This window comes from Microtus pennsylvanicus, chromosome 2 (assembly GCF_037038515.1).
Source record: "Microtus pennsylvanicus isolate mMicPen1 chromosome 2, mMicPen1.hap1, whole genome shotgun sequence".
NCBI classification, from domain to species: domain Eukaryota; kingdom Metazoa; phylum Chordata; class Mammalia; order Rodentia; family Cricetidae; genus Microtus; species Microtus pennsylvanicus.
Genome location: NC_134580.1, coordinates 32,763,183 through 32,779,718, shown reverse-complemented (window position 1 = coordinate 32,779,718; position 16,536 = coordinate 32,763,183). Strand labels below are relative to the sequence as shown.

At 41.3% G+C, this 16,536-nt stretch overlaps 1 protein-coding gene across 2 annotated transcripts in view; it reads left to right on the top strand.

The window, feature by feature from the left end:
- Atf7 (activating transcription factor 7) overlaps positions 1-16,536 on the top strand; it is a 110,022-nt gene that overhangs the window by 56,218 nt on the left and 37,268 nt on the right. For both annotated transcript variants that reach the window (XM_075960829.1, XM_075960831.1), the window contains exon 3: positions 11,668-11,764. In XM_075960829.1, the coding sequence (XP_075816944.1) occupies positions 11,668-11,764 (97 nt within the window). The remainder of the gene's footprint in view (positions 1-11,667; positions 11,765-16,536) is intronic.

Sequence of the window (16,536 nt, the reverse complement as noted above, 5' to 3'; positions counted from 1 at the left end):
ATAAATAAATAAAAGTTTTTTTTCCTTGTTAAGAACTAACATTATCCTTTTGGGGACTCTAATGATATCCCAACTAAGTGACTACATCTGAAAAGTAGAACACTGAAAGGTCTGTCATAAGGCATAACTGTAGAGAATGCAATTAACCCTGTAACTGACACAGGACCAGCCCTACCAAATTACTTCTGGTATTTCTCCGCTGCTAGGCATTGATCCTTTAAAGGTGGTTGGGTATTCCATCTCTATATATGCTACTACCATCTAGGACTAGATGATGGATCTGTCTTTATTAATTCGTACATAGAACTGCTACCATCTAGGAATAGGTAACGGGTCTGTCCTTATCAATTCTTTTGTAGAACTACTACATCTACAATAGATGATGGATCTGTCCTTATTAATTCTTTTTGTTTGTTTTGGTTTTTTGAAACAGGGTTTCTCTGTGTAGCTTTGGAGCCTGTCCTGGAACTCGCTCTGTAGACCAGGCTGACCTTGAACTCACAGAGATCCGCCTGCCTGTGCCTCCAGATTGCTGGGATTAAAGGTGTGCGCCACCACTGCCCGGCTTGTCTTTATTAATTTTTAAGCATAATTCCCAAAAAGGCTCTGGAGTTTAATAAAGAACATAAAAGACACCGCCAGATGTTGTAGTTAATGCTTGTAATCCTAGCCCTTGGGAGGCTATCTCAGGAAGATTTTCGAGTTCAAGGCCAGCCCGGACTTCAGAGGTCTAGGAGTAGGAAGAAAGAAGAGAAACAAAACAAAACAGATTTTAGATTAGGGAAAAGAATGGCCAAGCAAAGAAAAGATGGAGCTTTGATTTAAACTCCATCTTTTGTGAAGTGTGGTCTGTAACATAGTTTCAGGAGTAGCAGCATCAGGTGTTTCTCTCTCTCTTTTTTCTTCATCATTTGTTCTTCCCCAAAGTCTAAACTATTAATGGCCATTGTTTCCAAAGAACCTCAGGGTCTTAAATGATGAATGAGATGTCTTTGGTATGTTATACAGATGTAAAAATGTAATTTCCTTTAGTATAAAGTTGATACTCGTGAAGATGTAAAATAATGAACTTTCTGGCACACCTAATTTCCAAGTTCCTTAAATAGAAACTGAAGAAGACTCTATACATCCTGAGAACGACCTTGTATTGGTTTGGGATTATTTTTACCTCTAAGTACTTAACAATAGCTTTAAAATCTTGGGAGTGTTTATAACACAATAAATTCAGAAATAGGAGTTTGAGCAAGTAAGCAAGGCTTTAACGTTTCCATTCTTTCTCCTCAGTGCTGAATCATTTTTATTTACTTGTTAATACTCGCACTTATTGCTTCACTGCAGAGAATGAGAAAGTGTAGTCCCAGGACTCCCTTTATATGAGGGAGACAAAATCTTGCCCAGAAATACTATCTTCCATTCCACCCCCACCGAAGTTGTGTGTGGGAGACTGGGAAAGTGACTGTCTGGCTTTTCAACCTTTCCTGAAGAGGTAACAAGGAAAGAAGGTTCAGAAGGGGTCAAGAGACCAATTATATTTTTCTCGAACCTGTTGCCTCAACTCTGCCATTCCCCCAAGCAATCCACTTATACAAGGCATTGTTTGACAGTAATCTTTTCATTGGCACATAGCTTAGGTTTTACTGAAAAATATAGTAATGTTATTAAAAAGAAAATGGAGAGCCAGGTGTGGTTTGGTCCTTGATCCTAGTGTATAGAGAAACCTTATCTTTAAAAAATACACCATCAATAACAACCACAGAAAACCAACGCTCAAGCACCGAAGCAAAGGTTCTCTTAGCTGTCAAAGCCTTTTCCTCCTTATTTTCATGTAACCTCAAGCAGAAAGTGCCTCCACCCATAGACAAACGAATTTACCATAGGTACAGTTTAGTGGGGCTATTCCTTCTAGTTTTTTCTCCTTTATTTCTCTGGCGCCATTTTCTCTTTGGATATATTGGGAAGGAGTTTCCTGTCCTTATTTTTCCTCTATAAATTACCTTGCTCACAAAGCCACATAGGAACAGCTGCTGCTGTGGTTGTGTTTATTTGTTGAACAGTCCTGTTCTTTGAAATGATTCATTCAAAAGCCTTGAAGCATTCAGAGCAGGATGTGTGACTCACTTTGCAAACAGCAGCGTCTTAAGGGAGAAAGCAGGCACCTCAGAGTGACTGAGGTGAAAATGAAAGCCATTCTGGCTTCATGATGTCTGTGTGTGTATTCAGTCCCTTCCCTTCCTTTCCACACTTTGACAGACTGCCAGTGTGCATTGGGGAAAGAAGCACCTCACCAAGGTGAAAAGCCCTGTCAGAGTGTGCTCTCCAAAAGAGCAGTGTGCTTTCTGCTGCTACACAGTGCTCACTCTCCAGTTTCTTAGGGTTCCCATAGCTTTTCTTACTACTTTCTTTTACCAAAATATGCCCAAGTGCAGATACTGTAATAAAACAGAGCTATTCTGTCCATTTAGTACCACCAGACCCAGGAGCTTTAGAGAAAGAGGTAGATTTTAGTACAGTGACTTTTCAGATAATTACAAATGTAAACTCAGTTCACTGCAGTATCCCTTGATGGTTTATGTATCCTAATTACTAAAGAGTTGTGGTTGTCTTCTTCCTCTGTCTACTCTTCCAAAATATGGTGTCTCAGGATATAACCCCATCTATTCTAGAGGCAGAGGCAGGAGGATTGCCAGTTTTCCCAGTTTTAGTCTGGATTACAGAAGGAATTCTTTAAAAATAAGCCAGAGAAAAGTAAAGTGAGGCCTAGGCGTGTAGCTTATTAAGAACTGCTTCCTGGGCTTGAGAGACAGCTCACCCATTAGGGGTAGGTTCACAACCAAAGCGTTAAGAAAGTGCTTCTTAGCATGTCCATCAGAGAACAGTCATGAACACGTACACACAGGAAAACATATGACCACTTAACAAATTTACAAGGAGTATTACACAGAAATTTCACTAGTCAAAGTGCTTTACCAAGGATTTATCATTTATCATGGGACTTGTATATCCTAATGCCATTATACTTTTCTCTGGCTCAGTCATACAGCAAAAAAAAATTAGCTTTAGTTTGGTCTATGTCTCTTTTGTTAACCTTCTTTTAGTTCTGTTCAGTGATGCTACTCAAAATACTTTGAAGAGAGCCGGGCGGTGGTGGCGCACGCCTTTAATCCCAGCACTCGGGAGGCAGAGGCAGGCGGATCTCTGTGAGTTCGAGACCAGCCTGGTCTACAAGAGCTAGTTCTAGGACAGGCTCCAAAACCACAGAGAAACCCTGTCTCGAAAAACCAAAAAAAAAAAAAATACTTTGAAGAGGGCTGGAGAGATGGCTCAGTGGTTAAGAGCCCTGGATGCTCTTCCAAAGGTCCTGAGTTCAATTCCCAGCAATCACATGGTGGCTCACAACCATCTGTAATGAGATCTGGTGCCCTCTTCTGGCCTTCAGGCATACACGCAGAAAGAATATTGTATACATAATAAATAAATAAATAGAAAAAATGCTTTGAAGAGGGACTGCAAAGATGACTCAGTGGTTAAGAGCCCTGGATGCTCTTCCAGAGGCCCTGGGTTCAATTCCCAGCAAAGACATGGCAGCTCACAGCTGTCCATAACTCCAGTTCTAAAGGATCTGACATCTTAACACTAATGTACATAAAATAAAATTAAATAGATTATTTAAAAATACTTTAAGGAAGCTAAACAAACTGCATTAGGACACAGAATGTAAACATGAACTTACTTACAATTATTCTACAAATAAGTTACTTTTTAAAATATTACTTTTTTAGTAAAATATCTCTCTATCTTGAGATGTTAAAAGGGAAGTGAAGACTAACTGAATATATGCTTCGTACAGGCACTGTACACTTCCTTGTTCAATTATTTCACTTAAAAATATGAGGGAATCAGGCATAGTGATGTATACCTTTAATCTCAGCACTAGGGAGACAGAGATAGGGGATCTCTGTGAGTTTGAGGCTAGCCTGGTCTACATAGAGAGTTGTAGGATAACCAGAGCTACATACTGAGACCCTGTCTTAAAAGAAAAAAAAGTAGTCGGGTGGTTGTGGCACATGTTTTTAATCCCAGCACTCAGGAGGCAGAGATAGGTGGATCTTTGAGTTCAAGACCAGCCTGGTCTACAAGAGCTAGTTCCAGGACAGCCAGGGTTGTTGTAGAGAGAAACCCTATCTCAAAAAACCAAAAAAGAAGAAAGAAGAAAGAAAAAGTAAGGAAAGAAGAGCATAAGGGAGTTTTTATATCTTAATCTGAGCAGTATTTACACAGGTGTTTACTTATATGCAACTTCATTGAGACGCCACTTCAGATGTATGCCTTTTCCGACCTGAGTGACAGCTCAGTGGGTAAAGGGCCTTACGACAAAAGCCTGGCAACCTGAATTCACTCCCAAGAATTGATGGAAAGAGAGAAACCAACTTCATAAAGTTAGCCCTCACATACACTCAGGTACATATATCACCCTCCCTCACAATAATAATAAGAATTACATGACCTGCATGACTCTGGGATTAACCTGACTATGGAAACAGGAAGAAACATCAGATACACATATAGAAGAGCTGGACTGTATGCTCTGATGGAGACATGCTAACAGCAACCAGGAAACTCGGCAGGTTTGTTATGTACAGCACGCAGGAGGAGTGGGTTAGCCAGTCTCCACAGGTCATAGTCATCTATCCAGAGAAGGTTGGTACTTTCTGCATATAATGTCAGCATTTGTACTAGGACCAGGGGAAGGAAGGCTTTACCATTCCTCTGAGCCTGATCCAAGGAAGGCTTTGCCATTCCCATGAGTCTGAGGCATTGGGGTCTTTGACATGGCTGTGTTCATGTCAATAATACACATTTACTCAGGACTTCATTTGCTTCCAACAAAAAAGACTTGTGCTAGGTGATGGTGGCATATGTAGTTAATTCCAGCACTCACGAGACAGAAGCAGTTGGATATCTAAGTTCAAGGCCAGCAGGGTCTACAGAGTGAGTTAAAAAAAAAAAGACTTGTGTATTTTCTATATTATACTTTAGCTAGGCATGTTGATGCACACTCCTAGCACTCAGGAGAATCACTGCAAGTTCAAACTGTTCTGGTCTGCATGGCAAATTCCATCCAGGACTACAAACAAGACGAAAATATTAAGACTATTCATTGAACTTATCCCTTACAGTGCTGACCTCCTTTGCTCTATTCACTGAGTCAGCGTCCTAAAAGAGAGAACTCAGATTCTCCTGTTACAAGATACAGGACTAGGACTCTTCCTAGAAATGCACCGTGGAAAATTATTCAATTAAATTTTATTTATTTTGGAGTGTGTGTGTCGTGGTGTGTGCATGGAGGTCAGAGGACAACTATTACGAATGAGTCAGTTCTCTGCTTCCACTGTGCGGATCCTGGAGAGCAAACTCAGATTGTCAGGTTTAATGGCAAGCACTTTACCAACTGACCCATCTTGTAGTCCTGAAAATTGTTACTAAGGGACGTCCAAGGAGCTAGAGAGATGGCTTAGTGGGTAAAAGTGCTTTTGCTCAAGCCTGAGGTCTTCACACAGAGGAGGGTGTGGTTACACAGGCTTGTAAACCTAGTGCTGAAGGGATAGGACTAGGAGGAGCCCAGGACATCACTGTCCAGCCATTCTATTTGAAACATCAGGCTTCAGGTTTGTGGAGAGATCTTTTCTCAAACAGAAGGTGGAGAGCAGTATAAAAAAATGCCTGAAGTTACCTTCTGATTTCCACTTACAAGTGAGTGCACCTGCATACACACAAAGAAAACAAATAAATAGATAAATAGAATAAAAAATAAAACATGACGGAACTGAAGAAATGGCTTAGCTGTTCTCCTAGAAGACCAGAGTTTAGTTCCTAGAATCCATTATTGGGTAGTTCACCTGTAATTCCAGTCTCAAGAAATCAGTGCTTTCTTCTGAAAACACACACACACACATACACACTTTTTTTTTAAGGAACAACAGGAGGCTGAAGAGAAGGCTCAGCAGTTAAGAGCATGGACTACTCTTTCAGATAACCGGGGTTCAATTCCCAGCACCCACATGGCGGCTCATGACTGTAACTACAGTTGCAAGGGATTTGCTGCCCTCACACAGACAAATACAGGCAAAATACCAATGCACACAAATATAGAAATAAATCATAGAGAGAAAGAAAGGAAGAAAGAAAGAAAGAAAGAAAGAAAGAAAGAAAGAAAGAAAGAAAGAAAGAAAGAAAGCCAGGCGATGGTGGCGCACACCTTTAATCCAAGCCCTCGGGAGGCAGAGGCAAGCGGATTTCTGTGAGTTCGAGGCCAGCCTGGTCTACAAGAGCTAGTTCCTGAGTAGCTATTTACTGAAACCTTAATCAAAGGAGCAAAGGAAGACTACGAAGAGTATTAACAATAGGAATAGGGAGTAGATTTTTTTGGCGGGGGGTTCTAGACAGGGTTTCTCTGTAGCTTTGGAGCCTGTTCTAGAACTCGCTTTATAGACCAGGCTGGCCTCCAACTCACAGAGATCCGCCTGCCTCTGCCTCCCAAGTGTTTGGGATTAAAGGCATTTGCTCAAGGAGTAGATTTTTAAATAATTTTAAAAGAAAATCTTTTAAGGAACCCCTCAACTTGTTTTAAATTCAGTGAAATAATCAGCATTTTTATTAATCTCGGGGGTTTTTTTTAGTCACTCAATAATTTTTACTATTCTATTTAAGAAATTGCTTTCAGAAAGATTATCCCCTAAGTATGAAGTTCCTAATTCAATCCCTGGGACAAGGGTGGGCTTTGGTTGACAGACTGATCTAGAATTTTTTTTTTCAGTAGTGGAGAAAACCCAAGGACTCATGCATGCTAGGCAGATGCTCTACCACAAAGCTATATCCTCTAGCCTGTGGTCTAAGGAACTGTTGAAGTATTAACTTGTAACAATTAAAAGGAAATGGAGCTGCAGAGAAGTCTCGTGGTTAAGAACTCTGGCTGCTCTTGCAGAGGATGTCCATTCCATCACTCACAGGATAGTTCACAGCCATCTGTAAACTCCAGCTCCCGGGGATCCAGAGCGACACACATGATACACATGCAGTCAAACATTCATACACATAAAATAAAATGAAAACATTTTAAACTTTTTGGAAAAGTTTGGACTGGAGAGATGGCTCAGTGGTGAAGAGCATTGGCTGCTCTTGCAGAGGATTCAGGTTCGGTCCCCAGCACTCACATGGCAGTTTACAACCATCTGTAATTTCAGTCCCAGGGCACAGAATGCCATTTTCTGGCCTCTACAGGCATCACCCATGCAGATGGTGCACAGACATACATTCAGGCAAAGTGCCCACATGCATAAAAATTAAGTAATTAGAAATGAGAAAAAATAAAAGAATGATGGTGGTGGAGACAGGGCCTCACTGTGCAGCCCTAGCTGGCCTGGGACTCGAGAAATAGACCAGGCTGGCTGTGGACAGAGGTCTGGCCTCCTTTGATTCCCGGGTGCCATGATTAAAGGCATACACCACTGTCCTCAGCTAAGGAATATTTTAAAAAATATCCAGGCTAGACAGTGGTGGCACACGCCTTTAATCCCAGCACTGGGGAGGCAAAATCGGCCGGCTCACCATGAGATGGAGACCAGCCTGGTTGCATCACAAGTTCCAGGGCAGCCAGAAGTACCCAGTGAGAACCTGTCTCAAAAAAAAAAAAAAAAAAAAAACACCAAAAACAAAATAAATAAAACAATAGCCAGATTGACACTCACTTTCAAGAAGCTTCAGTTAGCTGCTGCCCCCACCTTTTCCATAACTGACAAGAGCTGTATCAAAAACAGCAGAAGGTGGATAGGTAATCAGAGTCAGGACTATGCTAGTGTCCTGATCCTTAAAATTACCCAGTAGACTCTTCTTCCTGAAGTGTACTGTTAGGTCACAAGGTTTTGTTCTGTTTTGTTTTGTTTAACTCTTTCAGTAGTTTGGTGAAACTCAGAGTGTGTAAGTTAAGTGTTCTCGTCAGAGCAGTGGGGTCTGTTTTGGCTTACAGTGTTGCAGTCCTTGGTCAGTTGACCCCAGCACTGTGGGTTTGCAGTCAGGTAGAACATCATGGCAGAGAAGACATAGTGAAGGGCACCATAGAGTAGAGCCGCTTACCTCGGCTGTGGCTGGGAGACAGGACGACAGGTATGTGACCAGGTGAGTCCAGTGACATGCATCCTTTCTCCAATGAGGTGTTACTGTAGAAAGTTTCAGTCACTCCCAGAAATGCCATCGAACTACAATCCATCAGTGGATTAATTTACTGATTAGTCAGAGCCTCTCCCTTTACTTCTTTCATGAGCCTGCTGGGGGTACTTCATATCCAGACTATACACAGAACAATGTTGTGTTTGTTTCTGCTTTTTACAAGATGATGTCTCACTATGTAGACCTGGCTGACCTTGAAATCATAGCAACCCATCTGCCTTTGCCTCTGACATGCTGGCACTAAATGTGAACAGAGAACACCACCACCCTGAGTTCAGAGTAATGTTTTGTTTTGTTTTCAAAGGCTTATTTATTTATTATGTATACAGCGTCCTGCAGGCCAGAAGAGGGCACCAGATCTCATTACAGATGACTGTGAGCCACCATGTGGTTGCTGGAAATTTGACTCTGGACATTTAGAGAGCAGCCAGTACTCTTAACCGCTGAGCCTTCTCTCCAGCCCCAAAGCAATGTTTTTAAATCCGTAAAATAAAATACACAGAAGGCTGTATAGCACTGTAAAGTGCTTTTCCTAGCTTACACAAGGCTCTGAGTTTCATCTCCAGTATAACACACACAAACACATGCATGCAGAACACACACACACTGACACACAAAGGGGTAGGAGAAACGGGAGAGTAAGGGAGAGAACTGAAAACTCTTAACCCAAAACAAAATCTAAAAAAAACTTAAATTCTTTTCTCGGCCAGGCAATGGTGGCGCACGCCTTTAATCCCAGCACTCGGGAGGCAGAGGCAGGCGGATCTCTGTGAGTTCGAGACCAGCCTGGTCTACAAGAGCTAGTTCCAGGACAGGCTCCAAAGCCACAGAGAAACCCTGTCTCGAAAAACCAAAAAAAAAAAAAATTCTTTTCTCGACTTCTTTGGAGTGGAGAGAAGGAGGATTTCTAATGGAAGAGGCCTTCTTGATTAGAAGTCACTTTTCCAGGTTCTAGAGCACTGCTTTTTTTTTTTTAAGCAGCCACATGAAATTTCCTTAAATGCCTCTAGAAATACTTTTTTTTTTTAAAGACAGGGTCTCACTATGTATCCCTGGTTGGCCTGGAACTTGTATGTAGACTAGACTGGCCACTATCTCACAGAGATGTGTGCCTTTGTTGCCTCCTGAGTGCTGTGATTAAAGTTGTGCACCACCACACCCAGCTTATAAAATACTTTTTAAGTGATTACTATAGTATAATATTCCTAGTACCTACAAGCCTATTTAATGTTATTCTTTATAACCACCATAAAAGAATGCTATTTTCTCCATTGCCAACTAGGTTCAACTGATTTCCTTTTTCAAATACATGACAGGTCCAGATCCTTACAGTGACTTTTTTAACCCAGTTAACAGACTATTTCTCTCCTACCCTATCCCTTAGGGGCAAATCTCTAATTGAAAAAGCTGGTGCAAAGAGCTTCTTTAGGGAATTTTCTGTGTCCCTTTTGTCCTAGATCTCTTTTGCTTGACCCTTGCTCCTCAGGCCTGTTTGCTTTACCTGGAAAGGATCTTAGTTGTTACTGATAGATTTAGGTATAAACTGGGTAGAGGCAGGCTCAGCAATTAAGAGCACTGGCTATTTTCCCAGAGGACCCTAGATGAATTCTCACCACTCCCATGGCAGTTCACATGTCTGTAACTCCAGTTTCAGAAGGTCTGACACCCTCCATGCCCTCTTCACCCTCTTCTGACCTCTGGACACCAGGCATACACATGATATACAGACCTGTATGGGGAAAAAAAAGCATAAAATAATTTTATTTATTTACTTGTTTATTTGTTTGGTTTGGTTTTTCAAGACAGGGTTTCTCTGTGTAACAGCTCTGACTGTCCTGGAACTCTCTGATAGACCAGACTGGCCCCAGAGAGTCACCTGTCTCTGCCTCCTAAGTACTGGAATTAAAGGAGTATGCCACCACCGCCCAGCTAGCCTTCTTCTTCTTTTTTTTTTCATAAAATAAAATTTTAAAAGGCTTTAAAATTTGGGTAAAATGAGGGAGACAAGATCAGTTTGATGTTGTTAGCTGACCATACGGGACCATACAGGACCATACAGGAGCTATGTGTTTGCTTTGTAAAGGGCTGTGGGAAGAGGGATATAGGTGTGCTATTGAGTGGTAAGTTACATATCTAATGAAAAGAGTAAAAACAAGAGTAAACAGTCACTATTTTTAGACACAAGACAAATTAGAATCATGTTTGGAAACCTGCAATGTCCAGGCCATTGCTGTGGCATGGATGTTCTAATGAAAGAACAGGGTCAATGACTGCAAAGGTCCTTTGAATTACTGCTGTTCATCTGTTCCTTTCACCTCCTCCTTTTAAAAGAATAGCAATGTAAATTATTGTCCAGTAACTTTGCGTTAGTCATAAACTGGGGTAGACTGCCTTACCTCTTCACTGTTCTTCCACTGAAACCTCTACCCAAATATCTGTAACATCTCCTTTTCTCTCATCCTGCCTACAGACTCCTCTCTACCCTTAATTTTTTTTTTTTTTTGTTTGCACTTTTAGTTTGTCTTTATACAGCCAGAAGCATTGTACTGGCCCCTTTATGGCTGCTGGAGCACAGGCAGACTGCCTGATGAAGGAAGACAACATTTGGCCAATGGGGCTGGTGTGTGCCATTATTGCTGGCCATTGGGCCTCTGTCATCTACAGTTCCTTCCTGGCTCATTAAAACCATGAGCCAAATAGCCGCAAAGGCGCCTGCTGCAGCGCTGTGGGGGCCAGGAAGTTAAATGATTCTCCTAATCCTGCATAATTTATCTCCCTGTTAGTCCCTCATAAAATTCTCTAGTTCAGCCCCACCACAGAGAGCTTCGTTCTGAAATTTCCTGTTTTTGTGATGACCACTGAGTTCCCAGTCTTTTCTTCTCTCTTTATTGTTATTATTAAAAACCGTTTTGCTCTTGTTTACAAGTTTACCTTAATGTTTTTTTCATGCTTAGACAATACCTCAGCAACAGTCTGTCCTCTCACCTTGTTTGTGCCTGACGATACAAAGTAGTTGGTGCTGTGGTCTCTCTCTCTTCTCCTCCCTGCTTTCATCTCCTCTATCATTTCCATCATTTTTCCTCTTTCTGTTCTTTTTCCATTCCCTTTTTCCAGGGACCAGTGTCATTGTAACACGTTACCCATTTAAAAGAGCACTGAATGGCGGAGGGGTTGGTTTGGTTTTGTTGTTGCAGTTTTCCCCCTCCTCTTCTCACTTCTCCATTTCTTTTTTTTTTAAATATTTATTTATTTATTATACATACAATATTCTGTCTGTGTGTATGTCTGCAGGCCAGAAGAGGGCACCAGACCTCATTCCAGATGGTTGTGAGCCACCATGTGGTTGCCGGGAATTGAACTCAGGACCTTTGGAAGAGCAGGCAATGCTCTTAACCACTGAGACATCTCTCCAGCCCTCACTTCTCCATTTCTGTTTCACTCCAGAGATTTACAAACGAGGACCACCTGGCAGTCCATAAGCACAAGCATGAGATGACACTGAAATTTGGCCCGGCCCGGACAGACTCCGTCATCATTGCAGGTATTTGCTGCCCAAAAGTCACACGCTTTGCTGTCAGCAGACAGTTAAGATTAATTCCAGGATCCAAATGTCCTAGGAGCTGCACTCCCTTTCTCCCATCAAGACCCCTTTTGTGATCTGCATTTAATCAAGAATAGGAGGCACTAACAGTGCCCTGGTTCCTGCTGCTCCTTCCTTCTATTTTTAATAGTACACTTGTAGTTCATTTGAGATTTTATCTTCACTTTTTTTAGTCTATTCTTTCCTTGCCTTTCATTTATCAGGATTTTGGAAGAGCTACAGACAGACACCACTGACATTTCTCCTTATCCACAGTGGAAGAGCTGAACAAAAGGAGGCAAAAAGTCGCTTTAGCCTGGCCACTTCTCCTCCAATAGGGATTATCAGTTCAGAAATCAACTTCTCTTGTAAACTCAGACACCATTGAGGGCACATTTCCAAAACACAAATAAGACATTAAGTCCCTCTGACTTTCCTAAACCAATTTGGGTGATCTGGAACCTCTCACCAGCTGCAGATATTGTCTGCACTGTACACAGGGCGCATTCTTAGTGCTTGTTTCCAAGCCTGCAGTAGTTCCTTTGTGCAGCTTGCAGCTAGATAGATGTGCAAAGCAGAGTGGGTTTTTTCTTTTGATACTATAAGAGCTTCTAATTTAACCTATGCCAAAAAGATTTAGCTTAATATTTTTAATCAGTAGTGTATTTCATTGATGGTTATTACATCAATTAATAAACTAGTTAAATTATAATTTTACTTACTTACTACTTGTAAAAGTATTACCTTAGACGTGGAAAAGGAGACAGAACCTCATCTTCCTATTAATGCATATGATGAAAAAGACTGGCCCTTCTACATTTCCTACTCCTTATTAATTCATCACTATTGAATATTCACTGATCTACTGTGTGGGCTAGTTACTTTTCTAGGAGCTTATAGATTTATGATTTGTAATCCCTGGGAAAAGGATATGAGCAGGGACAGTATCAATGACTTTTTTTTTAAGGCAGGATCTCATTGCTCTGGCTAGCCTGGAATTCAATATGTAGACCAGGTTAGCCTGGAACTCTGCCTCTTGAGTGCCGGAATTAAAGGCCTGCCCCACCACACCCTGCTGTGTCTATTTCATATTATGAGGGCGGGGAGTACATGTGAGTGCAGGTACCAGAGAGGGAATCAGATCCCCTGAAGCTGGAGTTACAGTTGGTTGTGAACGTCATGCTGTGGGTATAGGAAACCAAACTAGGGTCTTTTTGAAGAGCAGTATGCGCTCTTAACTACTGAGTCACCTTGCGATCCACCCCTTTTTAGACTGGATCTCACTGTGTAGCCCAGATATACCTTGAGTTTGAAATTGTCTTTCAGGGGCTGGAGAGATGGTTCAGACGTTAAGAGCAGTGGCTGCTCTTCCAGGGGTCCTGAGTTCAGTTCCCAGCAACCACATGATGGCTCACAATCTATAATGAGATTTGATGCCAGAACACTATATACATAATAAATAAATAAATCTTTTTTTTTAAATTGACTTTCGCCGGGCGGTGGTGGCGCACGCCTTTAATCCCAGCACTCGGGAGGCAGAGGCAGGCGGATCTTTGTGAGTTCGAGGCCAGCCTGGTCTACAAGAGCTAGTGCCAGGACAGGCTCCAAAGCTACAGAGAAACCCTGTCTCGAAAAACTAAAAAAAAAAAAAAAAAAAAAAACATAATAAATAAATAAATCTTTTTTTTTAATTGGCTTTCGCTGGGCAGTGGTGGCACACGCCTTTAATCCCAGCACTCGGGAGGCAGAGGCAGGTGGATCTCTGTGAGTTCGAGACCAGCCTGGTCTACAGAGCTAGTTCCAGGACAGGCTCCAAAGCCACAGAGAAACCCTGTCTCAAAAAAAACCAAAAAAATAAAAATTGACTTTCATTTATTTCTTGGAAGCTGGGATTATAAATGTAAGGCACTGTGTTTGACAGAGAAAATGTTTTTTACTCTGCATTTAGTTCTGGAGTACTCAAACCAATGCATGGGACTTTAACTTTCCTGTGTTAGCAAATGATTGTGTCCCCTGTTAAGACAGTATGGTATGCCGTATATATCCCAAGCTCTCATTGGACCCTTGAGTGGGCTGTAACTCAGGTCTTCACTGCAGCGACCGAACATGTCTCCTAAAGCACCCTCCTCCCTGTTACGCACTGGTACCAGTGTTCTCAGTCTTAAGTTGTTTTATTTTTTTCTCCAAATCTTCTCTGTTCTAGTCCTTCCATTTATCAGCCAGCGTTCTATCACTGAACAAAACTTGAGAAAAAATCAACTTGTAAGTAGAAAAAGTTTCAGCAGGGTGTGATGGTGCATTCCTGTAATCTTAGCACTTGGGAAGTAGAGGCAAGAAAAGCTAAAGTTCAAGACCATACTCAGCTACATAGCAAGTTAAAGACTAGCCTGAGCTATATCAGACTATCTCAATAAGGAGAGAGGGAGAAAGAAAACAAGAGACAGAGAAATGGCAGATTATTTTGGCTCAGTTTTGGAGGCTTCTGTCTGTGGACAGTTGGCACATCACAGTGATGAGTGTATTGAAGAAAATGCTACTCTCCTGGTTAGGACACCAAAGAGAAAGAGAGCAAAAGCCCACAGTTCCCTTCAAGGAAATGCTCCTAATAACTAAAATTTCCATTGGGTTCTAGCTCTTACAGGTCCTGGGAGCCAGCATTTCACGCACGGAGACTTGGGCAGCACACAAACCATGTAGTCTTCTTATTGCCCCTCCTCCCATTGTGTTTGTCTCCTCTGATGCTGCCTCACCGGCCTCAATGCTCTCATTCTTCTCCACCTTTTACATAGCTAGTCTTTATATTCTGTTCTTATGCTCACAATCTCTCATTATGTTTTCCCTTTAAGGTTCACTTACACCTGGCTTTTCAAACTTTCCATAACCTATCCCCATGGTACTTACCCAATTTTATATGCAAGTTATATGCACAAAGTGATGATATTTTCACCTAAACATATTTTCTCCTAATCCATGTGTGATGACCATTCCCTGCCTTTATGCCTTCACCAGCATTATTCTCTTAGCTGTTAAAATTTCTCCTCTCTCGACAGTTCCAAAACCATTTCCAGGGCTTATCTCAAGTCCTGCTTGAAATCTTTCCTAACAGCCCTAATAATTAATGTGTACTTATTTTTCTTATAGTAATTTTATTCTGTACCTCAAATAGCACTTATTTTTGCAGTGTAGTGCTATCTACATATATTAGTTTTATTTCCTTACCTAAAAAGCATTTTCTTAATTCTCTAGAGAAAGACTTATGTTGGCCTATACTCTTATCTTTTCTCCACGTATGCATCCAAGTTTATGAATGTAACACTAAAACATTCAGGATTCAATAAACACTTAGGAAATTGATAGCAGACTAAGTTTGTTTATATATTTGCAGATTGTTTATTTAGAAACCAGAAGCTGAACGTTAGAATTCACCTGGAAGATGAGGAATTAGTACAAGGGAGATTTATTTCTTAGTTTTTTTTCTTTCTCTCTCTGCTTTTGTTTTTGTTTTTCAAGATGGAATTTCTCTATGTAGCTTTTGCTGTCCTGGAACTTACTACGTAGACCAAGCTGGCCACAAACTCAGAGATCCACCTGCCTCTGCCTTCTGAGTGCTGGGATTAAAGGCGTGCGCCACCACTGCCAGCTGTCACCACTAAACCTTTACTTGCCCCCTGTGTCCTACTTGGGGTGTGATGTGTGTGTCCTCACTGAGTGTGCAGAGTGACTTTATCTGTAGCCACTCAAAGCAGCCAGAGGCCCTTTTAGAGCTATTTTAGGAGGTAGTGGTGATTTTTCTAAACATTCTGGTTCAGAAGGGTATTTTAAGTTTTTAAAAAGAAAAATGTTTCCATGGAAATCACACTGGACTATTTCCAATTAATCATGCTACAAGGAACAATTTTAACCTCTAGGTCTTTCCTTAAAATATAATTGAAACATTATTCTATCAATCAGTCTAGTTTCGAGTAGAAGATGAATCCTTGAGGTGATAAGCACATCAAAGAAAACCATCGTAATAGAATCAGGGGCCCTGGGAACAAGGCTCAACTTTAGGAAAGCAGGGGAGAGAAAGACAAGCTAAGATCTGAAGGTGGAGGTACTAGAAAAGTTCCTGTAATTTATGAAGAGGTTTCACCTCCTTAAGAGCAATGAAGCCAGTCTTTGTGGCACATTCCTGTAATCCCAGCACTTGGGAGGTAAAGGCAAGAAGACTGTAAATTCCAGGATAACCTGGGCTTTTCTCCAAAAAAAGAAAAGAAAAAACAGAGGCAGTATGTTGAGAAAAAGTTTTGCATAGCCCCTGTGGGGATATTTTGACCAGCAAATCTAAACCAAATAGCCTGGTTTCCGGAATTTGCTCTGGGCCCAGTCTCTATGAAATAAACCCTATTGTTTGTAATTTCCTTTTGTAACTCATGATATTTCTGTCTTGTTCCCCAGTCCCTAGATTTGCTTAGAATGGGGTTCAGAAAGGAACAGACCTCAGTGAAAGGCAGGCCCCATTCCTTATTAAGTAGCTTTAGTGAGCAAACACAGCAATCTGGTCCTCAGTTTGTTCTCTCTGTCAGATTTTAACACCCATCTGTTTCTGTCTACTCACTGCAGACCTGGCAGGATGTTTGTTTAGAAGGGAAACAGTGCTTAACTTTAATCTTCAAATCTAGAGGTTTCGTGAGTCTTTACTTTCATGAATGGTTTCTTTTATTGGGGTTGTGTTTTCATTGGATTGAAATATT